General features: G+C 66.0%; 1 protein-coding gene across 8 annotated transcripts in view; it reads left to right on the plus strand.

Moving 5' to 3' along the window:
* Window positions 1-24,728, plus strand: part of ADGRB2 (adhesion G protein-coupled receptor B2) — a 105,665-nt gene that overhangs the window by 68,289 nt on the left and 12,648 nt on the right. For 4 of the 8 annotated variants that reach the window (XM_054802514.1, XM_054802518.1, XM_054802519.1 and 1 more), the window contains exons 1-4: window positions 9,051-9,296; window positions 16,393-17,188; window positions 21,044-21,127; window positions 22,159-22,323. In XM_054802514.1, coding sequence (XP_054658489.1) covers window positions 16,408-17,188; window positions 21,044-21,127; window positions 22,159-22,323 — 1,030 coding nt within the window. In that variant the 5' untranslated portion in view covers window positions 9,051-9,296; window positions 16,393-16,407. Of the gene's footprint in view, window positions 1-9,050; window positions 9,297-12,968; window positions 12,991-13,975; window positions 14,288-16,392; window positions 17,189-21,043; window positions 21,128-22,158; window positions 22,324-23,594; window positions 23,757-24,728 lie in introns of those variants that run through there. The other 4 variants (XM_054802521.1, XM_054802517.1, XM_054802515.1 and 1 more) reach the window with 4 other exon arrangements.

Consider the following 24,728-nt stretch of genomic DNA (forward strand, 5'->3'; position numbering starts at 1 on the left):
CGGCAAAGTCCTGCCCAGGACCTCTTCCCGGGAAACGTCCCTGTGGCAAAGCCGGCTGCGTCTCCCCAGGAGTTACGGGCTGGGGTCTCACTGGGAAGGGTTCTCTGCCTTTGCGGGACCGAGCCGCCGCTGTTATCGGGGGGTTGTGCACGGAAGAAACGTGCTCAGCTTGGCCCTGGGTCACCCACGGCGTGGGGCTGGGTCTGGAGGTGCTGGCTATCACAGCGAGATGCTCTCCCCAGCGGTACCCAGGGGCTCCGGGCTGGGTCCTGCCTTGGGATGTGGGGTCCCACCCGGCTGCTGGCCTCCCTCCAGGGCGCCTGGCTTTCGGGAGCACCCCGAGGCTCTGCTCCGGGCTTGCCTGCGAGCTGGGCTGCCGCCTGCGCATCTCTCCTCGACCTTCCCGGAGAAGCCAGCTTGGCCGGTGGCGTAGGGGGAGTCGCCGAGTGACAGGTACTGCCAAGAATAGCTCTCAGGGAAAAAAATGCCCTTCTTGGTATTCTGGATGATCCCAACTCCATTCATCTCCAGTGGCAGGACACTTAATAAATACCAGCAGAGCGAGCCCGGCGTCGTACGGGCAGAAGCACCCCTGGGTGCTGGGCAGCACCCAACGCTTGGGACCAGCACCCACCTGGTGCAGGGTGCTGCTCCCACAGCAGGAGGGTGTCACTTGGGGGCCTGGGCCGGTTTTGGGGCAGTTCACCCATCTTCTATGACCCCAAGGGTCCCGCAGCCACACGTTGTGGCAGAGGTGGCAGCAACCTTTTCTGCAAGGGCAGGCAGCCAGCGTTAGCTTTTTGTGATGGAAATGCGGCCCTGCAGGAGCAAAAGGCTAATGTGCTCTGGGTAGCTGCTAAAACTTCTGCCGGGGATATAGAGCACCTCATTTACGATGATATTTTTTATGCTGAAATGGAAGAAAGCAGCTGCTATCTGTACAAACAAAATTAGGCCAAAGGAGGAAAGTAATTTTGTAAAAGAAATAGGGAGATGCAGGGGGAGATGGATAGGAGACAGATGAATAAACACAATCTACACAGAAACTGATAAAAATTCAATTTCTGCTCACACACGTCCCGGTCTAGCTCACTCCCTTCCTCTCCTCTTCTCCACGCGCTCCAACGTTGTCTGCAGCCCTCGTGCATCCATCTGGGATGTGGGAGGCAAACACAATGATCCTATTCTGTCTTCAACATGCTGCAAAATTTTCTTTAATTATGGTTCTTTAATTCCTCTGACTCCGGCTTTATCTTCAATATTTTTCCCTTCCAAGCAGCGGGTGCCAGGGTGAGCGTCCCACGGGGTGAGACGGCCCCCGGCGCCGGGGGGTCCCTCTGGGCATGACCCCGCTCCCACCGCGGTGCTTCCGTGGAGCAGGGCTGTGGGGTACCCGGGTGGGGGATGTGGGACTGCAACCCCACGGAAGGAATCGGCGCCTCGTGCCAGCGATCCGTGGTACCCACGCGTTTTGCTTTATCCCCGTTCTCAGGAACGGCGTCCCTTGTAAACCTCAGCTCACGGAGCTGCGGGAGCACACCGGGCTCTCCCCGATGCTTTTCAAGCACGTTTAGCGCCTTTGACTGTGAGTTACAGAAAAAATCCACTTCCAAAAACTTCCCGGGGTCGTACGGTCTGACCGGCTGTGCAGCGGGAGCGATGCTGGGGAGGGAAGGACCTTCCTCGGGTCCATCACGGCGACTCTGGCTGGAAAATTCATCAGCGTGAGCTGAACGCCTGACCGCGGGCCAGCCTGGAAGCTGGAGCAGCACGACCCCCTGCCTGCACCTCTGCTCTCCGAGAAGGCTTCTGCCTCTTCCTCTGCCCTCTGATCGGGGAGGGGGCTTCTCGCCCGCCGACGGTCCCTTTGGGTGTATTTGTTGCAGAGGCTGCGGGGGAATCGGACGCGACGGCCCTGTTTGGTGCTAACGGCCGTGCCCTTTCCGGAATCTGGGGCTAGGAGTTCACTCGGAGGAGCAGGAGACGCGTGGGTGCTTGTAAAGCGTGGGGCTGAGGCAGAGCGGCTCTGGCAGAGCAGGGGGGTGCAGGGCTGATCTGGGGGGTGCAGGGCTGTGTTGGGAGGGTGCAGGGCTGTGCTGGGGGGGTGCAGGGCTGTGTTGGGGGGTGCAGGGCTGATCTGGGGGGTGCAGGGCTGTGTTGGGAGGGTGCAGGGCTGTGCTGGGGGGGTGCAGGGCTGTTATGGGGGGTGCAGGGCTGTGCTGGGGGGGGTGCAGAGCTGTGTTGGGGGGGTGCAGGGCTGTGCTGGGGGGGTGCAGGGCTGTTATGGGGGGTGCAGGGCTGTGCTGGGGGGGGTGCAGAGCTGTGTTGGGGGGGTGCAGGGCTGTGCTGGGGGGGTGCAGGGCTGACCTCCATTCTTGCCTTCCCTTCCTCCCTTCTCCCACTGCAGCCTCCCCGGCCCAGCACCAGGCTCTGGATGCACGTCGAGGTGCTGCACATCCGTGCCTGGCGTGGGGTGCATGGATGTGCGGGGGTTTGCGTGTTCCCTATAGCTGGGCACACAGGGCAAGGGCTTTGCACCGCTGTGGTCTGTCCCCACGGAGCAAGCCACAGCTCCGGGCGAGAGGGGATCGATGAGAGCAAAGTGAGTGCACTTCTGAATCTGTTCGAAGGGCAATGGAGCATGGAAATGGCCATGCTGCCGGGGAACAGGATGCGTGCCACTGGGGCACGGGCAGAGCCGGGGCTGAGCCCTCCTCCTGCCACACACGGAGCTCTGGGCACGCCAGACCCAATTCTGCTGGGTGCTGAGCACTCCCGGCCGGGCCCTAAGGGCTGGGGCTGGCCAGGGCAGCAGGGAGCATCCTCATGGTGCGGGACCTGCGTCATCCCCAGGGACCCCGCTACGGGGGCACCCAGGACCTGCTGCTCTGCTCCGCTCTGGCCCTGCCTCGGGCATTTGGGAGGCTTCGTGCTCTGCACCACACCGAGATGGGGGGGGGAGATGGAGGGTGTGGGGCACCCATATCCCCGTGCACACCCACGTCCCCCGTGCACGCCCACGTGTGCGGAGGCTGAGCGGAGCTGCAGCCTGGTTTCCCTAGGAAACTGAGTGGAGGCCAAAATCATGTGGGGGGGGGTGGGGGGTGCTGGAGGGGCTCCGAAATGTGGCCCGAAGAGCTCCACGCCCAGGGACCCTCGCTGTCCCACCCAGTGCTCTGGGGACATGGATGGTGGTGACAGCGTGGTGGCATCTGGGTGGCTGAGGGTGCAAGGGGGGGGCTGTGCTGGTGGCAGCTCGGCTGCATTGGGGGGGGGGGGTTGGAGAGGGGGGGTTGATGACGAAACAGCCTCTGGGGGCTCTCCCAGCGCTCACAAATGACCAAGATGGGGCCGTCGCCAGCGCTGGGGTACGTCCCTGCCCTTCCCGCTGCCGCGGGCTCGTGCAGGGTCAGGGCTGCTCCAAGCTCGCCCAGAGCCCCCCGTCCCGAGCAGCGGGCAGCAGCTGGGGCTACCCGGAGCCCCCAGCCTGGCACAGCCTGCAACCCTGCAGCCACGGGGGCTGGGAGGCCACGTGTCCCTGGGAAGACCCCGAGGACGAGGGGGGAGGACGGAGGGCATCGTTTGAGGGTCGAGGACCAGGCAGGCGTGCGCGGGAAGAGCTTCTTGCGAGCGGCAGGGTCTGCCCGGCTCCTCGGCCTCGCCAGTCGCAGCGTCGCCCTGCACGCTGCCTGCACGCCAGCCCTCCTACACCTCCTCCTCCTCCTCTTCCTACACCTCCTCTTCCTCCTCCTCCTCTCCTCCTCCTCCTCCTCCTCCATGGGTCTTTCGCAAGCTGCCAAGTGAAGATGCATTTGCTGGGTTGCGCGCTCCAAAAGTTGATAATTCCCCTCCAGGCAATTAAAAGGAAGCCATTTCTCCTCAATCAGCCGTATTTGAATATGGAAATGATTTTTAATTACTCAGAGTCAATATCATTTTATCACTGAAATGTGTTTGAACGAGGTTCGCCGTATTTGCAGGGCGTCTAATAAGCTGAATGCAAATTTGCTGCGATTCAGGCTTTTTAAATGTCCTGAGAGCGAGGGAAGGCGCTGCCCTTTGAAGGTTTCATTCCCAGGCTCCTGACGGGGCACGAAATGCCAGGCACCCCTCCTGCCCGCCGGCTGCCACGGGTGCAAAGGCAACGGGGACGTGGCAGGGGCCGCGAGCGCGGTGGGGACGCGGGGACCGTGGCTGCCCCTTTCCCGAGCGCGGCTGACCCCGGCTTGCCTGGCCCCGAACGTGCCCAGGGTCAGCTCTGCACGGAGCTAATGACAGCTCGGCAGCGTTAGATCCCTGGCTATTGTCTCCTGATTAATTTGCTAATTATGTTCTGCTTTTATCCAAGGGGCCTGGCGCAGCGCGGAAATGTCAGGCACTTGTTTATGCCCCGGGTTGCTGGCAGAGTGACAAAGGCAGGGTCTCGGAGGAGCCACGCGTAACCTGGCCCTGCCGGCATCACCGCGCCACGGCTCCCATGGGGCCGGGACCGAGCTGCTGCCTCTGCCACCGCCTCCCCCGACAGCCCTGGGCCTGTCCTTTTGCCTCGGTTTCCCCTGTGGCGGGAGCTGAAAATATCTGGCTCCATCTCCCTGCACGCTCCAGGGGTGGGGAGCGCTGGCACGGTGTCCCCGATGCCACCACCTGCGGCTGCGGTCCCTGTGCTCTGCAGGGCTCTCACGGGGGGGTGCAAAGCGCACAGCACCTGAAACAAGGGGGGGCCGGGGCAGCTTTGCTCAGGTGCAGCCCAGCATTGCCCTCGTCTACCGCAGCCTCCGCATCCCAGCTCACAGCTTACTGGGAGGCACTGGGACTCCAGCCCTCTGGGGGGAGAGGCCCCGGAGATACCACCCCCCCTGCTGAGAAGGGGACAGGGGACGTGGCTGAGTGGCTTCCCAACATCCAACCTCTGGGTTTTCCTGCTGTGAAAACCCATCAGGTGTCGGCGTTGAACACCGCGCTCCTGCAAGACTGAGCAGTGGAGATAACATCCCCGCCGACGGCTTCAGCCGGGCTTTCTGCAGCCCTCATGTATATTAATCGAGATGAATATTTATGCAAAGCTTCTTGCTCTTGAGCGGTTGCTTGTGTGCAGACGCGATCCAGCTACTGCTGCCGCTTCGGGCAGCGAAATGGCTCCGGTGGCTGGAGGCTGCGGGCAGCCCTGCGGTGCGAACGGGCAGGGCTGGGGATGAGCTCGTTCCTCGCCAAGCTGCTCTGGTTCAGGGAGGATCTCCCAGCACACTGGGATCCACGGGGATTTATCCTCGCCGAAGCCCTGGGATGGAGCAGGGATGCTTTCTGGTGCGTGGAGACCTGGAGGTGCAAGGTGTCCCACGTGCTGGCTCCCCATCGATGCTGTGCTCGTCCCTTGATCCCACAGGTCCAGGAGGCAGCTCTGCACCCTCACCTGGCAGAAACTCTCCCAGTTTCTCCCAGAAACTCTCCCCAGTATGCCTGGCCCAGCGCCTCGAGTCCTTCACGCTGCCCTGCCTCATGCCAAAGCATCATCTCTGTGTTGGTGCAGACGGACACGGATCAGCCCCGGTCTGTCCTTCAGCGCACAAAGTGCCTGGAAAAATCAAGATGAAGACCCTGAGCTGAAACCCATCTTCCCGGGCACGTTGGCCGCATCCGTAGGTCTGGGAGCCGCTTGGGATCGGCTGTTGGCTGCATGTCCGCGGCAGCGCTCCTCGGTCGAGGACAAACCCCAAAGTGAAATTTATTTCAGAGCTTATTCATACCCTTCCTCTTCTGCTCATCGCACGGGCTTCCCTCGCTCCTTTCCTTTGCTTTTCTCCCTGCCGCCACCAGCAGAAAACCTCACGTGAAGGTACCTCGGAGGGGAGCAGCGGCCACGGGCAGCTGGTTCAGGGCTGGTCCGTTCCATCCCAGTGACGGGCACCAAGCGACTGGTGAAGGCTCCTCCGCCGGCGCTTACTGCCTCTTCCCATTAGAGCGGATTATCTTGCAAACCAAACTTTCCTGTTTATCGCTGCTTTTGTTTTTCCACTGGAGCAATTCATAGCAAAGTTTATGGGAAGCGATTCAGACAGGCGGCCGCAGTTACCGGCTTCTCGGGGGCTGCCTTCTGCTCCCGTCTCGCCCCGTGGTTTGAGCCGAGATGCTCCTGCTAAGCCTTTCTGAAAAGCTGCTGCTCGGGGGAGAGGAGCCCTGGGGATCGGGCCCATCGGGGGCCACGGGAGCTTGGGGGCTGCTTGTAGCATCCCCACATCCCCTGGCCGGGAGCTGGACTCGATCTCTTCCCTGAATCCTCATCCAGGGCCAGGCACGGAGTAGCTGCCACCTCGGTGACTCTCCCCTGTCCCTGATTTCTGTGCCAAATGAAGGGGAAATAAAAACCTCGTGTCGGAAAGGCAATCGGGCCGGGTGCCTCGGGAGCCCCTGGCCGGCGGGGGGGGGGCCTCAGCCAGTCCCTGCGCAGCGCTGGCTGTCCCGGCAGTACCCGTGCCCGCGCCGGCGGATGCTGTTAGCCGCGGCGGCAGCGCCTGCATAATGATCGTGGCGGCACCGGGGACCCTGTGTCAACCTGGCGGGTTATTATTGCCTTAATGGGTAGGTCTAATTCCCATCCAGCAGGCAAAGCCCTGGTGTTACGACCTCCGCGCACGCGGGCACTGCTCTAATTATGCCCTGCGAGCTGCTCTGCTTGCGCTGACACCCAGCCCCCCCGAATCCGTGGGCACCGCTGAGGCCGAGAGCCCTGATCAGCGTTTTCCCCGCGTCCCAGCACTTCACAGGGGTGAGGAGGATGCCAGGGACTCCGGGTGCTCGCACCGATCAGCCAGGGAGATGGTTAGTTTTGGCTGGGGGGTCTCCAGCACCTTCCTGAGCACTGCCTGGCCGGGGGGGGGGGTGGCTGAGCACCCCTCCTGCTTTGCTTTGGGCTGGGGGCACGGCTGGCAGCGGAGCTCATGCTGCGGCTGGGGGAAGGTTTGCAGGGATGCAGCAGCAACAAGCAGTTACAGAGAGCACCCAGTTGTCCTGGTAACAGTGGGTGCCTCCGGCTCCTGCAGTTTGCCCCCCTGCCCCAGCGCTGGAGCCCTCCGGCCCCTCCTTGCCACGAACAGCGTCCCACCCGGGGCAGAGGAGAGTTTTGGGGATGCTGCCTGCAGCAGGGGGGATCCTGGGGCAGGGGGGTGACGCGGAGGCTGGAAGTGACACCCTTGTTGGAAGGGCAGCAGCAGGCACGGGGTGATGTGACGTGCACGACCACGGGCTGTGGCCAGGCCTGGTGACACGAGGCTCTTGCAGAACAGAGCGATGCAAGCCAGGCCGCGCCACAGCCGGTACTGGGGCCACGGCAGAGCCCACGGGTGACGCGCAGGCAGCGCATCCTGCATCGCATCTTGCGTTGCATCCTGCATCGCATCCTGCATCGCATCCCGCATCGCCCGCAGGGCAGCAGTAGCTGGTGACAAGCAATGCGTTTGGAAATTTGGAAGTATATCAAACGTGCAGACCTATTCAGCTGCGGGAGCAAATACCTCGTGGGAAGCTGAGAGTGTGACCCAGAGAGCCACGGCTTTGGGATCACCCTTGTGCTGAGCTGCAGCTGCTGCAATGATCTGTATTTACAGAGACGGGTTCTGGAATATCCTCCAGTTATGTTTGAGCTAGTGAAGCTTTTCTCCCTGGGCTAAAGCACAGCCTGAAAAGCTGGTGTGCTTTCCTTCAGCCTTCACCCGGAGGGGATGAGTGTCTGTCTGGGGACACCAGCGCAGGCACTGGCAGGCTGTGGGGAGGACTGGGGAAAGGGAACACCGGGAAGGGAGGGAGCTGAATTGTACAAAGGTCTCGGATGCGACCCTGCACTTCCAGCGGTGCCAGACTGGAGTAAGGCTGGCGCTGAGCTGCAGATCCCCAGGGCGCTGAGCAGTGGTCCTAGTGGTGCCTCCTGCTCCCAGGCTTCTGCTTCTGTTGTGCCTGGCCCCAGATGGAGACCGAGGGGGGCCACCGGGAGATCTGCGTACCCCCAGGGCTGCGTGCATCACGTGCAGTGCCGGGCAGGATGCGGCTAGCAGAGGTGGACAGGCGGGCAATGGGAACACGCCGTGTTTTCAGCTGCACTGCTCCCGCAGCACGGCAGCGAGGCTGTGCTACATCCTGCTGGGTGCTTTGCTGCGGGGCTGGGGCTCGGTGGCGGTGACGCCCCATCCCCTCCAAGGCAGAGCTCCCCGCGTTCCTGGCGGGCTCTGCCCTGGGCAGGATCCGGGCTGCAGTGGAGCCTCTGCGCAGGCTGCTCTCGGTTGCCCGTGGACCACCAAGACGTTCAGGTTTATCGCATCCGGGCACGGCCTTCACACGTGAAACTGCAGTTCTGCAGGCTCCCCAACCACCACCGTGGCTCTGAGAGTCTGACATCCTCCGTGTCACACACATTTGTGCCACATTTGTGCAAACATGGGGTGTGCCAGCCCCGTTTCTCACCTGGTGCTGATGCTCCATGTCTCCTGCATCCCAAACCCCGCTGCACCCCACAGCTCTCCCTGCAAAACATGCCAAGGCCTGCACGTGTGTGCAACACAGCCGCTGGCAGGGAGCACGTGTACCCTGCACAGGGGTGTGCCACGCACGTGTGTGTGTGCACGCCCCAGCACCCACCGGTGTGCACGCGTGCACTGCCCACGCGTCGGCAAGCACGAACAGACCACTTGTGTGCACGCATGAACACGCCATGCACACGCAGACGCAACCCACGCCTTTGCACGCGCGAACCGCTTCACGCGTGTGCGGCCACACGCCATCCACACGCCCGCACCCCGCGTGCCCTCCCCCCAACCAGAAGCACAACACTCGTGTGCGTGTGCACACCACAGCCACTCGCGCGCAGCCCTCCGCCCGCGTTGCATGCACGGCCCCCCCCCCCCCCCCCCCCCCCCCGCCCGCAGCATCCCGGGGGTCACCTTCCCACCCCCATCCCCCGTGCCCCCCCCTTACCCCCCCCTCCCCCCCCGCCCCCGGCCTCCTTAAGGCGGCCCCGCCGCCGCGCAGGCTCCCCGCCATGCCCGGTGCTGTCACACCGCCCCGCGCATGCAGCAAGTGCCCGAGCCGTGCGCGCCGCCGCCGCCGCCGCCCCCCCCTCCCCGCTCCCGCTCCCGCCGCCGCCACCGGGGCCCGGCGCGCCGCGCGCCCGCTCCCGGCCCCGCGCGCCGCCGCTCTCCCCCGGGCGCGCCCGGGCACCGGCTGCCGCCGCCGTTGCCGCCGCTCGGGGATGGCCAGCCCGCTGCACGCCGCGCCGCGCCGGGGCTACACGCGCTGCTGACGGAGCGCAGGTAAGGGCGGCGGCGGGGGGAACGGGGATCCCCCCCCGCGGTGCACCGACCATCCGCCTCCCCCCCCCCCCCCCCCCCCCCGCCGGCGCACCGACACCCCCTTTCCTTCCCGGTGCACCGAGCCCCGGGGTGCGGTGCGTTCCGCTCCCCCCCCCCCCCTCCCTCCGCGGCGCAGCGGGGGCGGCAACTCGCCGGGGATGCGGGATGCGGCGGCCGGTGCTGCCGGTTGGCAGAGCCCCGGTTCCGCTGTGCCCCCCCCCCGCTCCCGCCCCGCCACCCCCACTCCACCCCCGGCCAACTTTCCTGCCCCGGCGGCGGGCTGCGGGGCCGGGCAGTTGCAGCCGCGCCGCGGTACCGGGGGTGCCCCGTGCCCGGTGCCCGGTGTGGGCAGCGGCATCCCCGGGGCGGCCCCGGCCCTGCCTGGAAGTTACGCGGGGCTGCGGCGGCAGGGCGGGCTCGGCAGCGGGGCTGGCTGCGAGTAGCGGCGTGCCCGGGGCTGCCGGTCCTCCTCCGGGGCTGCCGGTGTGTGTGCCCCCCCCCGGGGGGTGCCGGTTCCCCCCCTCCCGCAAGCAGCGCCAGGGCTCCGGCAGCCCCGTGGTAGAGGAGCTGCACGCGTGTAGGTGGGCACACGCGTGTCGTTGGGCACACATGTGGCACTGCGGTGCCGTGGTGTGTCATACGGCAAGGCCACGGGTGCCAGGCTGCCTGCTGTCATCCCCGCTAGCCCCAGCGTGGGCACACGTGTGCTGCCAGCCCGGCACGCGTGGGTGCGCGGTGGATTGGTCTCCCCATGCCGGGACTGGCCCCGTGCCATCACCCCTGGCCAGGGCCCCGGGGAATCGGCACGCACCGGGGCAGGTGGGCAAGCGTGTTTGTGGAGCCCCGGCAGCAGGCGAGAGGTTTTGCAGCTCTCGGCTGCGCGGGGCTTTGTTCGGTGCTGCCAGCGTTGGAGGGCTGCGGGGAGCCCTCGTGCCACGGCCGTGCCGCTGGGGCGAGCGGCACCCGGGGACCATGGGGGTGCAGCAAGGGCACACGTGGGCGCCCAGCGTGTGCCAGCGCGGGCACGTGCAGCGTGCAGGTGGCAGCCAGATCTGGGGGGGAGCGGGGGAGCTTCTTCCCTTCCCAGGGGACCTGCGAGCCTTGGGGTTCGTGGCAAGAGCGGTGCCACGTGTGCCCACGCGTGTGCCCACGCAGGTCACTTGTTGAAGCACGGGGAGATTTTCCGCAGCCCCGTCCGGCATGGAGGGTGCGTGTGCACCACGCCTGCATGGTCGGTGCCGGGGGCTCACGGCAGCGCAGCGTGTGAACAACCCTTTGCTTTTCTAGGTCATGTCACTACCGCCTGTGCTGGATGGCGCCCGGCAGCCGGGGCCGCCGGTGACGTGGGGAGGTGGCCCTGGGGCGGCCGGGCTGGGCTGTGGCAGAGCACCCGGTCAGGGTTTCTGGCCGGGCGCCGCCGATGGCTGGGGCACGCGTGGGGCCGGCGGTGCGGGGCTGGCGCTGAGCCGTGCCGCTGGGAGAGCCGCCGGTGGGCGGCGGGGCGGTTATTCGGGACTGACCTCTCCCTCCTCGAAGGAGGTGGTGGCGGCTGAACCGGGAGGGAGCCGGCTCGTGGGGCTCACACCGGGCACCCGTGGGGAGGAGCGGGGCGGCGCGGCTGTCGTCACCATCGCCTGGCCGCCCTCCGGCCGCCCTCATCGGGGAGGTTCGGTGCCCCGTTTCCCAGCGGGGTTCGTTACCAGAGGCACGGATGGCAGCAGATGCTGGAGTTGGCCGTGGGGCAGCGCCAGCCCCTCTGTGCCGGAGCCCGGAGCCTGGCAGCGGCTCCTCTTCAAGGCCTGCCTGGCTGCTCGTCAAGCCTTGTCACCAGACCCCGCTTTCATCCGAGGAGTTTGCAAGAAGCTGGGATCCTACAAATTTTGTCTGAGCTGGAGGGAAACGGATACGGAGCAGGCACCGCGGGCGGCTTGCTCTCCGACCGGCAGCTGTGTGGCAGAGGTGCTCCAGCACCGGCTGGGAAGATGCTGCCTGCTCTTCCTGGCTGCCTCCGGCTCTTCTCGATGCCTCCAAGGACCTCCGGCAGCACGGCTTTTCTGCCCGGCGTGACACCTCTGCCATGTCGGTGATGGGCGTCGGGCCAGAGGTGCCCAGGGAGCTGCGGTGGGCTCTGCCCTCCCCGGCGGGCTCATGAGCTGCGGAGAGCCCTGCCCTGGCACCAACCTCCCGCGCAGAGGAGCGGGATTAGATGGGTTTTCCTTCACCTGGGCCGTTCCCATCGCTGCCAAGTCTCTGTGCTCCGGGGTGGGCGCTCTCCAGGCTAGGCGGGGGCTGCAGGACAGGCTCCCCGTGCCCCCCTGCTCAGAGGAAGATGATGCTCGGACGGATGGACGCACAGACCATGGGACGATCCGCTAGCCCTGGTCCAGCCCTTGCACAGCCCTCGGGGCTGGGCTGCTGCGACGCCTCGATGCTTCTCCATGGGAATTTGGACTGAGGCCCTGCAAACTCATTTCCTACCATGGTGCTGTCCTCTAATGGGGACGGGGCTGGCTCTGGGCCACATGGCTCGGTTGCCAGACATCAGAGGCTCCATAGCTCCTTGGTGCTCGCGAGGGCCATCGTGTCCCCCCTGCTCTCGTCCCGTCTGTTCCTTCTTGATGTCCTCCAAGAGCAGGATGAAGCCAGCCCCTTCTGCTCCTCGGGGCACCTTGGAGGCTCCTGGTGGATGTGGGTCTGGCTGAAATTGTGGGTTACAAACAAAATCCCCCTCCAGCGTGAGCACACATCCAGGCTGCCGCTCCCCTGCTGCCACCGCTGGGACACGGACCCCGCCCTTTTGGAGCCCTCCTGGGGCTCTCAGCCCCCCCCATCCCTTTGCCCGACGGTGCCAGGGCAGGATGGAGCTGATGGAGAAGAGGGAGCCGCATCCCGGCGACACGGAAACTACTTGGAAGAGGCCGTGGGAGAGCGGCAGGAGCAGCTGTGGCTGCTGCAGCCCTTGCGGGTGCCCTGCTGCGGGGGGGGGGGGGGCTCGCCTCCAGGGACCCCCGCAGCCGCAGAGGGGGAGGCAGCACACGCTGTTCCCTGGCAAAGCGTAATCCCTAATCCCGGAGGAGATTTCACTGTGCTGTCTCTCGGCCTTGCTTTTGGAGTGGAGTTTTACCAACAGCAGTTAAGTAAAATAAATAAAAAGGCCTGTGCTTGCCAGTGCTAGCGAGGCTGAGCCAGTGATTGGCAAAGCGGCACCATTAATTACGGCTTGGCGCTGCTGCCAGCCTGCCTGCTTCAGGAAAGGTGGTGGCAGCGCGCCGGGGAAGCCAGAGGGAGAGGGGGAGTGCGCGGGGAAGGGGAAGATGTGGGAGCGCGGAGGGGGGAAACGTGGTCCCGGGCGCTGGGGGGATTGTGCCACGGCGGGTGGAAGCGGCACGGATACCCCTCTCCCCGCCGAGCGCCTGTGCGTGCATGTGTGGGAGCCCACGCGTGCACACACACGTGTGCACGCACACGCCTCGCAGGAAGCCACGTTTTTGGGGGTTGTGATGTCAGTGGAGTTACTTTCACCCGGTGACGCTCACAGTGTTAATTAGTTGGCAGAGAGGCCGTGTCGGTGCTGCCGGGTGCTGCCGGGTGCTGCCGAGGGCCAGGCAGGGGCTCGGTGGGGTCCGTCGTGCCGGGGGAGGACGGGCGCAGAGCGGTGAGGGCTGAGCACGGAGGTGGCGGAGGCGGCTTTGAAGTTCCCGGATGCCTTTGAACCGCTAGTGAAGATCCTGGAAATTGGAGGGTCGCGGACTCTCCTGGCGGGAAGAGCTCGTTACGGCGCTTTGTTCGTCGGCATCACCTCTAGGCAGGCAGGGATGTGCTCCCGTGGGATGGAGCCCGTTCCGTGGCCGCAGGGGCTCCTCCCCAGATGCCATTCCTTTTCAGCAGGGACCACGGCTGTTCCCACCGTGGTTCAACACCCAGGACTGCCTGGCCCTTCCTTACCCTCGTGCCCTTGTCCCGAGCCATCCTCGCGTTAGGAATTCTCATGGATCGTAGATTTTCTACAGCCTATTAAAAGAACACTGTCGGGTTAAAAACCGTGTCTCTTAAAACCCAAATCTCCTTTACTTTGCTATTAATCGTTTCTCAGATTATTAATGCCAGCGAGGTTTAGTGCCGCCCGTTTATCACTTTTGGGGCTGGTTGGTTGTTTCTGGCATTGCCTGGCCGGAGAGGGGCGGCCGTGGCTGAGCAGAAGTGCGATGGCCAGGAGCCGGGAGGATGGAGCTGGACTGGGTCCGTGCCGAAATCCCCGTTCGGGCGAAGCATCTTCAGGGAAGCAACCTGTTTGTGCGGCGCAAGCAGGGCTGGCGTGGAGCAGTGCCTCCTCCTGCCGTGCCGCGGCTGCTGGCGAGGGAGAGGCGAGCCCTGGTCAGATCCTGCCGGTTACCGGAGCCAGGAGGGATGCGATAGCCGCGATGGAGAGGGACCGTGCTCCGACTGCTGAGGATGGGGAACCCGGGATGTCGCTTCCCCACGGTCGCTTCCCGGCTCTGTGATGGCTCTTTAAAAGCTTTAATTAAAAACCCACCCCCTTCCCTGCGCCCGGGCGGGGAACAAAGGAAAATGGAAGGGGCTGGAGCAGGTGGCTCCGGCGGGCGAGCGTGCCAGCCTGTGCCAGCCGTGCTCCGGGTGCCATCCCTGTCCCTGGGGAGCAGCACCCACTCCCGCAGCAGCCCAGCAAGGCGGTTGGTGCGGCGGGTCACTGGGGGCAGCTGGCGTCCCCCCGTCGGCAGGCTTTGCTGGCGGTGCCGGGATGCAGATGCCAGTGCCGGGATGCCGGTGCCGGTGCCAGGCAGTTCCTTTCGCGTGGACCCAAGCTGTTTCGGAGGCAGAGGGGCGATGGGCAGCGGGGCCGTGCCCTGGCATCCCGGCGAGGCTGGGCTCGCCCTTGCCGGAGCACACCGACGGCGACGCCGCAGGGCGCGAGGTCCTCGCCGCAGTGCCAGGTAGGGGTGACGGTGGCCCCTCCTCGAGCCACGTGGCAGCTCCCGCCGGGTGACTCGGTGCCCCAGATGTTAAATATCTTCTCGGGCCCAGCTTGCAGCTCAATGAAATATTTTCACTGCAGCAGCAACAGCAAGCGCTGCAGGGAGCGGAGCTGGTGCTGAACTAGCTGTATCAGATTTGATCTGCTCTTAACGAGCCCCGGCCTTCGGTAGCGGCTACGGTGCGATGCCGGGCTCTCGGGCAGCCGCAGCCCCGGCCCCGGTGGGGTTTTAGAGTGGGGGGGAGGGTTCCCGCGGTCTGGAGCACCTGGGTCTTGCACGGCACCGTGTTTAAAACGCAGTGGGCTGCCCGGCCGTGCCTGTCCCCGCTGAGGTTTCCAGGAGCCGGTTTGCCCCAGCAGCAGCCGCGCAGGCAGGCTGGGCACCGGCAGGAGCCGGGAAGGAGGGACGGGTGGATGGCGGTGCTGGAGCATCCGAAGGGCGAGGGAAGCAAGCACCATCTTGTGTCCCTGCCAGGCTGCGGGAGCCCCCGGAGCTCGCTGCAGAGCGGCAGCGTGTCCCTGCCTGACCTCCTCTTCCTCCTCCTCTGCCGCCTCCTCCTCCTCCTCTCCCCAGCTCTCCCAGAGCAGTGGAGGGCCGTGATGCTCCGGGGGACCCCAGGTCCTTGCTGGGTGCTTGAGGAGCATCGGTGGGGGATGCCAGTGGGGGTCCCTGCTCCAGCCCCCCCTTGGCTCCCTGCTGCTGGGGGGGGGTCTCCTGTTGAATTCCCCAGGGTCCCCCGGGGGTGGAAGTGGCTGCAGGAAAGTGGGGGTTTCTTTTGCCCCAGATCTCCTTGCTGATCCTGCCTGGATCCCACCCCAAGCCTGGCTGCTCCCGCTGGCTCCATCCCGGCTCCTTTCTCCCCGTGCCTGCATGCCGCTGGTGGGGCCAGCAGCCGGCACCGAGCCCCCACGCCGCCGGGGTGGCGGGAGCCAGTGCCAGCCTGTTGCATGAAAGCCGGGTTATTTTTAGCTCTCTAATGTGCCCGTCGTGGCTTCAGCGCAGGCTCGGCCAAGGCTCAGGCTCCCTCCCCGATGAGCAGGGGGATGCCCCAGTACTGAGGCCTCGGCCAGGGGTGTTTTGGGAGCAGGAGATGTTGTTTGGGGATGGAGAAGAGCACCCTGTGTCATGCCGAGCGCTTGGCATCCCCCATGCATGGGATGGAGGGGAGCGGGGACCTCGATGATTTTGGGAATCAACCTCTGGAATGTCATCCGTGCCCTGCGGCCGCCTCCTGAATGTCCCCCGCCATCCCTGGGGCTGTCCCCTCGCTGCCGCTGCCCCGGGCGCAGGCTGGCCCGGCAGAGCGGTGTCGGCACGCGCGCGGTGGCCTTGGCCTCTGTAGAGCCACGCTCCGGTCCCCCTTAATAAGGCCACCGCGTGCATTATTTTATTAATGAGTTATTAAAAAGCTATTCATGGTGATGCTGCTGCATACCCAGCATGGTGTCCAAGAAATACGTACTTCAACGATTGCTCGCCCCGTGCCGGGCTCTCGTGGCAGGTGGGGGGACACCACGCTGTCGGGGTGCCCGTGCACACCCAGCACATCACCCCAGGCTCCTCTGCTGAGCAGCCGGCCTGTCCCCGCGGTGCTCCAGGGCACCAGCAATAGCTACGAGGCTTTTTATAGCCCCGTCTGGGCAGAAGCTGTTTGGTGGCTCCTTGCCCAGGTTGTGCTTGGCCGGGTCCGGCGGGTGAGCCGAGGGCAGGGGGGTCGCTGCGGTGGGGGTCTGCCGGCTGGGGGATGGGAGCCGGGTCTCTCCTCTGGTGGTTTTGGGGCAAAGCCCCCAGTCCGTGCTGCACGATCCCCAGCCCAGGGGCTGCCTTGGCACAGCCCGGGCGACGGGTCAGGGGTCTCTGATGGCAGTCCCCCGCCTGCAAGGTGGCAGATGGGGACGTGGACCGGCTGGGACGCTGCTCCCATGCCAGCGGGGGCTTGGTGCAGGGCGCTGAACCCCCCGTACCAGCTCTGCACACCCCCCCCAGGCACAGTGGGGAACCCACAGCGGCGTGCCTCCCGGTAAGCATCTGTCTGTCCGTCTGTCCGTCTGTCTCTCCCGCAGGGCAAATGCCATAGGATGACCGCTGCTGGTCCCCTCTTACTGGCTGTGATATCGTCTCTCCTGTGGCTCACGCGGGGCTTCGACCCGGCTCCCAGCGCCTGCTCCGCTCTGGCCTCCGGCGTCCTCTACGGCTCCTTCTCCCTCAAGGACCTTTTCCCCACCATCTCCTCCGGCTGCTCCTGGACCCTGGAGAACCCCGACCCCACCAAGTACTCGCTCTACCTCCGCTTCAACCGGGAGGAGCAGGTCTGCACCCACTTCTCGCCCATGGTGCTGCCGCTCGACCACTACCTGGCCAACTACACCTGCGACCCCCGCGGCGAGGCTGCCAGCCCCCTGCCCGCCCAGCAGCGACCGGAGGAGGAAGAGGAGGAGGAAGCCGAGCTGGAGCTGTGCGAGGGCGCGGGGCCCTTCACCTTCCTCCATTTCGACAAGAACTTCGTGCAGCTGTGTCTGGCGGCCGAGCCCGAGGCGGCCCCCCGCCTCCTGGCCCCCCAAGCCCTGGAGTTTCGTTTCGTGGAGGTGCTGCTCATCAACAACAACAACTCCAGCCAGTTCACCTGCAGCGTGCTCTGCCGCTGGCTGGAGGAGTGTCTGCAGGCACCCGGTGCCCGCCGCTGCGGCTTCACCCACGCCGGCTGCAGCTGCCAGGCGGAGAGCCCGCCGGCACCCCGGCGCAACGGCACGCGGCATGCCGCCCGCACGCCCGCCCCGCCGCCAGCCGCCAGCGACTGCTGCCCCACTGACCTGCATTCTGCGAATGCCAATGATTTCAACCTGTCCGAGGTCCCGCACGGTGAGTGGGGTGCAGGGGGAGCCCCGGGAATGGGTCCCCTGCTCTGTGCGTGCTTCCCCGGGGTGCTGTGCACGGAGCAGCAAAGCCATGCAAAGGGCAAATCCTTCCCATGCATGCTCCCCGTGGCAGCAGGGTGCAAACTGGGTGCTGTGCCTGGAGCAGGCACGTGCAATGGGTGAATCCTGCCTGTGCACGCTCCCCAGCGCCAGACGGTGCAATCTGGGTGCTGTGCACGGAGCAGAGAAGCCGTGCAATGGGTGAATCCTGCCTGTGCACGCTTCCCAGGGCAGGAGAGTGCAAGCTGAGCACTGCGCACGGAGCAGGGAATCCGTGCAAAGTGTAAATCCTGTGCACGCTCCCAGCTCCAGGTGCAGCTCACCCGAGCGATGGTCAGGCTCAGCGGAGCTGCAGCTCGCTCTGCCCTGGCTGCGGCCTGGCCGGCCGGGTTAGTGCCGCTCTCCGCCGCGCCGGCCCCGGCTCTTTGCCATGGCTGCTCTGGCACAGCCTGCGCTGCCCCGGGGCCTCGCTCGCCGCCTTCCCGGCACAGGGCTGCTGCTCGCCGCACTGCGAGCCCGGAGCAGGAGCCCTGTCACTCTGCATTGGTGGAGACGTGGAAAACAATTTGCAGGTAAAATGACCCTTTCCCGTGGCAAATTACCCTTGACTGCTGCAGCCCGGGCGCTTGTTATTCCAGGCAGGATGTCACGGCACGGCGGCACGGCGTGGCCGCGCTGTTAACCAGGCGGAATGAAGCCATTTGCTTGTTACGGAATTGCAGGAACCTCAAGTGAAGATAAAGCAGCCGTGCTCGCCCGTGCCCCGGGTGCCAGGGTCGGGGTGCCGGTGGCAGGGAGCCGCCTCGCCCGAGCGCTCCCTTCGCCCCGTGGGACACCTCTGCCGAGCCCAGCGAGGTGATGCAGGGGTTTGGGGGCACATCTGGCCAGATGTTTCTCCTGCACCAGCCCCGAGTGATGAACGGGGAGGAGCAATCCCCAACTTAGCTGTGCCGCGGGGTCTTTATCCAGCAGATTAGGTGGTGGTGATGGGCTGCGGGTGTATATATAATTTCATTGGGCTTTAGCATTTATTCCAGGAACTAAATGTCATTACGGGCAGATCCCCCGACTAAATCCCCGGTCCGTTACAGCTGCAGGGTTATAAATCGCCTCATCCTAAGGGGAGCTGCTTGAGCTGATTTTATTTGGGTTTTTTTCTTCCTTTTTTTTCTCCCTTGAAATGCAACTCTGCATGGACGACGAAGAGCTCAGTGCTGGGTTCAGGTGCCATCCCTGGGCTCAGCCTGGCTGGTTCTCCGCCCAGGGCACCCAGGGGTGTCGCAGGGGCTGACACCCGCCGTGTGCTGGGGCCGCCTGGGGAGCAGCCGGTGCCACGGGGCTGGAGAGCGCTCCGTCCCTTTGCTTCTCGGGGGGTTTGGTGGGGGTCAGCGGTGCCGAGCACGCCTCAAAGAGAGGATGCTGGACCGGGTGCTGCAAAGGGGGTTCCTGCAGACCTGGCACGCTCGGCACTGAGCCGCTAGCCACCTCTCCGCGGACCGGCACAGCGACCGGCTGCAAGGGCGAGAGCGTGAACTCCCGCGCCTTCCCCAAATTACATTTGACATTCAATTAAAACCTGGAGGCGCCCGGAGGTACAGTGTTATTGCGGCGCCGGAGTCGCAAGGGTAATGCACTGCCTCGGCCGCCCCGCACGCCACGCCGCTGCCAGCCGGTGCAGCCCCCGCGCCACGTTTTCCCCCCCCGGGCGTTCGCATGCGTCGCCGGGCCGGGCCGTGGGGCTGCGGGGCTGGAGCACAGAGCGCCCTTCATGGCAGCGAGGGGGGGTCCCAGGCTCCCACCTGGCCTCCCCCCGGCACCCCACGGGGTGGAGAATGGCCGCCTTTCAGGGTGGCGGTGGCAGGCAGGGCCGGGGGGCTGAATGGCGCCTGTGAGCCGAGCCTTGGCGGGCGCCCAGCGCTGATCTCACCGGCTCTCCTCTGCCGAGCGCCGCAGCCGTGCAGCGACGCGGGGCCTGGCGCCCGCCCAGCCGCTCCCCGGGTCTCCCCGCTCCCCGTCGCAGTGGTGCCCCCGGGGTCCCCGGTGCCCGTGCCGTCCCCTCCATGGCACAGCTCTCCCGCAGGGCCGGGGGGACGTGGTTGGAGCCGGGGAGATGCAGCCCCGGTGCAATGTGGTGCGGGGTCCCAGCGGGCAGAAAGCATGGGTGGGTGTGGGGATGGGGTCGAAACTTTGCAGGGTGACATCGGGTGTGTTGTAGCCATGAAATGGGGGGATCTTTGGAGGGGGTACAGCCCTGCAGTGCCTGCAGCGCCGGGGCTGAGCGGTTCCAGCTCTGGGCCTTGCTCTGGGCTGCGTTTCCCCTTGCTGCAGACCCTTCAGAAACCAACTCCTGGGGAGGGGAGGCCGGGATGGGGCCATGGCCGCTGGCTTGCGGGGACATGACTAGCCTCGGGGGATATCCTGGGCTCCCCAAAAGAACCCCCCAGCCCTCGCAGCCCAGTGGCTGTGCCACGGTGCGGGGCGCCGGGGGACCCCCGGGGCAGGACCGGGTGCCGGGGCGGAGGGTGCCGGGGAAGGCCGCAGCCTCCCCGCGGTGACGGCTGGGGATTTAGAGCTCTCCGAAGGAAATTGAATTCGGTGTCTCTGTCGAACACAGCCAGGGAGAGCGCCCTCGTATATCCTCGGGATTTATGGTTTTCCCTGGGCGCTCGCCGTGACGTGCATAATTCTGCCGTGTCGCTCACGGGGGCAGGTGGCCCCGCGGGGAGCTTGGCCCTGTGGCCGGACAGACCCCCCCAGGGCAGCCCCTCGCCCTCCCCGGGTCGCCCTGCACCTGCAGAGCGGGAGGCGCAGGGAGAGGAGCCGGGGGCACCCGGCGGTGCCGGCAAGGAGCCCGCCCCGGGGGACAGGCCTGGGCAGGGGTCACGCTGGGTTGAAGACGAAAGTCAGTAAATTTGGGTCTGGTTTAGGGCACTAAGAAGTGTCAGTGCAGGCAGCACTGCCTGGGGCTCGTATGTCACCCGTGTGTGTCGCAAGGGGAGCTGCGACATCCCCCCACGTCCCCAGGTCACCTCCTCCCTGTCCCTTGGGAACATCACCGTGCTCGGCCGGCAGTGCTGGCTGGCACCGCTGCGGGGTGCCCGTGGCGCTTTGGGGGGGTCACGTACCCAGGGTGGCATCGACGGTGCCCAGCGAAGCCCCCGCTGTTTCCTGCGGCTCATGGCATCCGCCGGCAGCAGAAGCTTCGGTGCTGCCGTGCCGTGCCCAGGAACTCGCCGGCATCCTGCACCTAGATACGGGGACAAGGGACCCTGCCACAGGACAGGGGGGTGGCCCAGGGGTGATGGGGAGACCAAGGCAGGCGTCCCCCCCCGCGCCCGCAGCCGCACCTCCTGCCGAGCCCTCCACATGCCAGTTAATTTCACGCCAAGTGCTCTTGATGGATCTCTTGTTATTTTTGGTGAGCCGAGCCATAAATTTGTGCCACCTCACTGCAGCAAGCTGTTAAGTGGGGACAGGAGAGCACCTCTGCCCAGCGCGGGGGGGCGCGGGCACCCTGGCCCCACTGGGGACGCAGCACCCCAGGCCGTGCTCCAGCCGCAGCCCCTCTGATGGGGGCTGACGTGTTTGGGGGAGCCGCGATGCGGTTTTGGGGGTCTGTGAGTGTGCTCAGCCGTGCTGGACCATCTCTTGCCCTCGGGGATGCCACGCAGCGCTGAGTGTGGGGTCAGGCATCCCTGCATCCCACCTGCAGTGTCCCTTGACCCACGGTGGCCCGTCCCCATCCCTGTCCCCCTCCCTGTCCCCTGCCCGCTCTCACCGGAGCACTTCTCTCTTCCAGGCAACGCAGTTGAGGAGAACCAGAAGGTGAAAACCCAGTGGCCGCGGTCAGCGGACGAGCCAGGTGTCTACATGGCCCAGACAGGTACTGGCACTGCCCCGGCACGGGGACAGGCACAGGGTGCTGGCGGCGCTGGGCTCCGGTGCCTGGCCATGGGCAGGGATGATGGAGACAGAGCGACTCCCTTTGCTTCCTGCCCACGGACTGACTTAATTTGCTCCATTTATATATTTTTCCTTTACACCTTCCTCCGAGGGTTGTAAAGCAAAAAAAAAAAAAAATCCATTAATTGTTTCGTTCAAATGTATTTATTTGGCAAATCCATCTGGGTAATTTGAGCGCGCTGCTCCCCTCTCCCCAGCCCTTCCTGATTTATGGTCGGAGGGCTCGGAGGCGAGCGGGAGATGGATGAGCCCCGGCGCCGGGAGAGGAGCTCCGCTCCGTGTGCCTGGCATGCAGATCTCCTCCCGGCTGCACTCGGGTGCTCTCGGGGTTCCTCCCCCCAGGGAGCTGCTGGGCAGAGCGTGGGGTGACCCCAGTGGTGACTCGGTGCGGTCCCTGGGTCCCCCTGTGACGTGGAGCAGCCACCCTGCTCCGGAACCTGCGTCCCACCTGTCTCCAGGACAAATTGTCCCCTTTGGAGCCTTCCTCCATATATTCCTTTTTAATTTAAACTGATGGCCTTTTCTTCTGGCCTGTCCAATAGCTTCAGAGACATCATCAAGCTTAATAAGAGCCGGGTTGTTGTAAATGTCAATGCTGTGCCTGGGCGGGGAGAAGGAGCAGCGCTGGGCTGCCCGTGCTGCCCGTGCTGCCTGTGCTGCCCGTGCTGCCCGTGCTGCCTGCACCCCCCAGGCTGCCTGGGACGGATGCTATCGCTCGTGCTGGGTGCAATCCTGTGCCCCAACCCCTTCTCCAGGTGCAGCTGGCTGCTTCGCCCCGCTTGCACCCTCGGTGTCATCCCTGTCACACGCAGCACCTTGTCCTCGTCCCTGTGCTGGTGGGCAGCGGGTGCTGCCTGGCCACTTTCCCATCCCCCATGGGTGCTCTGCTCGTGGGACCTTCCCCGTCCCCCCGGGGCGGTCGCCGGCTCTCAGGCTCCGTGTCTCCCGCAGGGGACCCGGCGGCAGAGGAGTGGTCCCAGTGGAGCGTCTGCTCCCTGACGTGCGGGCAGGGATCCCAGGTGCGGACACGCTCCTGCGTCTCCTCGCCCTACGGGACGCTGTGCAGCGGGCTGCTCCGGGAGACGCGCACCTGCAATAACACGGCCACCTGCCCAGGTACGGGGGGGCGTGAGGGCACCGGGGGGGCTTCGCTGCTGGCGGAGGGGTGCCCGCCGCTGGCTGGGCTCTGGGTTGGTGCCCAAAGGGCTGAGCGGGCGGGCAGCTGGGGAGAGCGGGGACACGTGTTGCTGGGGGGTCTCTGGGGGTGGGGGGTCTCTCGCAGGTGGGGGGGTGCTGGGGGTGTACGAGGAGGGTGGCTCTGTGCGGCGGCGCTGTCGTGGAAGCAGGCGTTGCCGGTCCCGCTGTGTCCAGGCATCCCTGGAGCTTCTGTTGGCATCCCCCCATCGTCTCACCTTCCCCGCTGTGCCAGCTCTCGGGAAACCACGGTGGGGAGCAGCAAGCGGGGGGAGGCACCTGGAATGGGTGCCCCAGTGCCCCGTCCCCTCCCGCCCCACCGCTCCTGCTGCCGGGGGTTTTGCCAGCCGCCCCTCTCCATCCTCCAGGGCTTCCCCAGGGTGTCCCCGGGGCTCTGTGCCGGGGAGAAGTGGGGGCTGGAGCCTGTGCTGGGGGACTCGGGGCTGCGCAGCTGCCTGGCCTGGCGTCGGGGGGGGGTCCCCAGTCAAAGGGGGCGGGAGGGGGCCGAGCTGCTCAGTGCTTCGAGGCAGGTCGTGGGCAGGGGTGGGCAGGCAGGACGCCGGGGGTCTCCCTGGGCCACGTACTAGTCCGTTTGTCCATGGTGGGGTCTGTGCGTCTTGCGTGGGACACCGGGGATCAGAGGGGCCTCGGGGCGCTGCAGCGGCACTGAGCGGGGATGTTTCGGGCGCTTTGCACCCCAGAAACACGTGGGTGTGCCTGCTCCCCCCCGTGCTGGGGAGCGCAGCCCTGGCCCGGCACGCCAGGGGACATCGCAGCTCGCAGAGGAGCATCCTTTAGGATGTTTGTGCGCCACGTGGGTCCCCGGTCCTGTCCCGGGTGAGCTGAGCTCCCGTGGGTGCGATGTGTCTGAGGGGTGGCCGTGCCCGGTGTGTTGGCGTGGGTTGGGGTGAACCGGGTTGCGTGTGGGTGCGGGGGACGTGCGCCGCCAGTACCGGGACCCCAAGGCGGGGGCTGGAGCATGGCAGGGAGCGGCACTGCTGCCTGCTCAGGGCTCCTGGGGTTCGGGCTCGGGTGTGACGGTGGGGCAGGCAGTGCCAGCAGGACGTGGAGGGGAGCCGGGGACCATGCCCGACTGCCCAGGGCACGAGGGGTCCGCGATGGCCAGGAGCCCTCGGTGCCAGGAGGAGACGGAGGCCGGGGGCGTGCGGCAGCGGCACTGTGCTGTGTTGCAGTTCACGGCGTGTGGGAGGAGTGGTCCCCGTGGAGCCTGTGCTCGGTGACCTGCGGGCGAGGGGCCAGGACCAGGACGCGGCGGTGCGTCCCGCGGCACGGAGGGAAAGCCTGCGAGGGCCCCGAGCTGCAGGCCAAGCCCTGCAATATTGCGAGCTGCCCGGGTCAGTACCTCCCTCTCCCCCTGCTCCTCCTTCCCCCCGGGAACGCCAGGAGACGGCACCGGCCATGAGCCAGGGCCCTGCTCCCGGCGTGGGGCTGCGGCGCTGCGAGGGACGGGGGGGCACCGCTGTGGGGACCCGGCACAGCCCGCGGGCACGCAGGTGCCGTGGCACGGGGTGCGCCCTCGCGTCCCCACTGGAAACCCGGATGGAGAGCTGGCTCCGTCGGCCACACCGGGGGACACGAGCCCCCACCGCGGGCAGGGGGGACCAGCCCAGGGACCCCGGAGGCGCTGGCTCCTTCCCTCCCCATCTGCTGCAACTGGCTGTCCCCGCAGCAGGCACAGCGCTGGCACCGCGGTGGCACGGGGACATCGCGGGGCTCCGGGGAGGTGGCTGGAGGTGGCAAAGGGGGTCGGCCGGCTGCGGGGTCTGTCTGTGTGCAGGTGGCAGCGCCGTCTCCGTCCCTTGCTCCTACTGTGGTGGCAGCCGTGGGGTTTCTGCAGGGATGTCAGGGCTGGCATCGCTGCCTGTGGCGCGGTGAGGCTGGCAGCGGGCTGGGAGCAGGAGGGGGTGCGGGAACGGAGGGGTGCACAGGGTGCACCTCTTCTGCAGCAGCTCTGGCAGGGATGTGCCACCCATGGCACGTGGCTTTTCTCGTGCCTGTCCCACGGTGCTGCTGCCGGAGCGATGAAGGGTCACGGCAGCTCCTTCCCCATACAGGGGGGGTTTGGCAGGGAGCGATGCCAGGGCTGGTGAGTTTGGTGTGGAGCGATGCTGGGGGCTCGCGGCGGGTCCCACGAGCGTGGCCGCACACGAGGCTGGGCGTTGCGGTGCAGCGGGGCTGTAGGAGCAGCTGCTCAGGTGCGGGGGCCAGTCCCGGTGACAGTCCCCCTGGCCGGGGCAGGATTTGGCGCTGGCTGTTGAGATCGGCGCAGGAGGAGCCAGCACGTCCGTAGGTTGGACCCGTCGCAC

Source organism: Grus americana, chromosome 23 (genome assembly GCF_028858705.1).
Source record: "Grus americana isolate bGruAme1 chromosome 23, bGruAme1.mat, whole genome shotgun sequence".
Lineage (NCBI taxonomy): Eukaryota > Metazoa > Chordata > Aves > Gruiformes > Gruidae > Grus > Grus americana.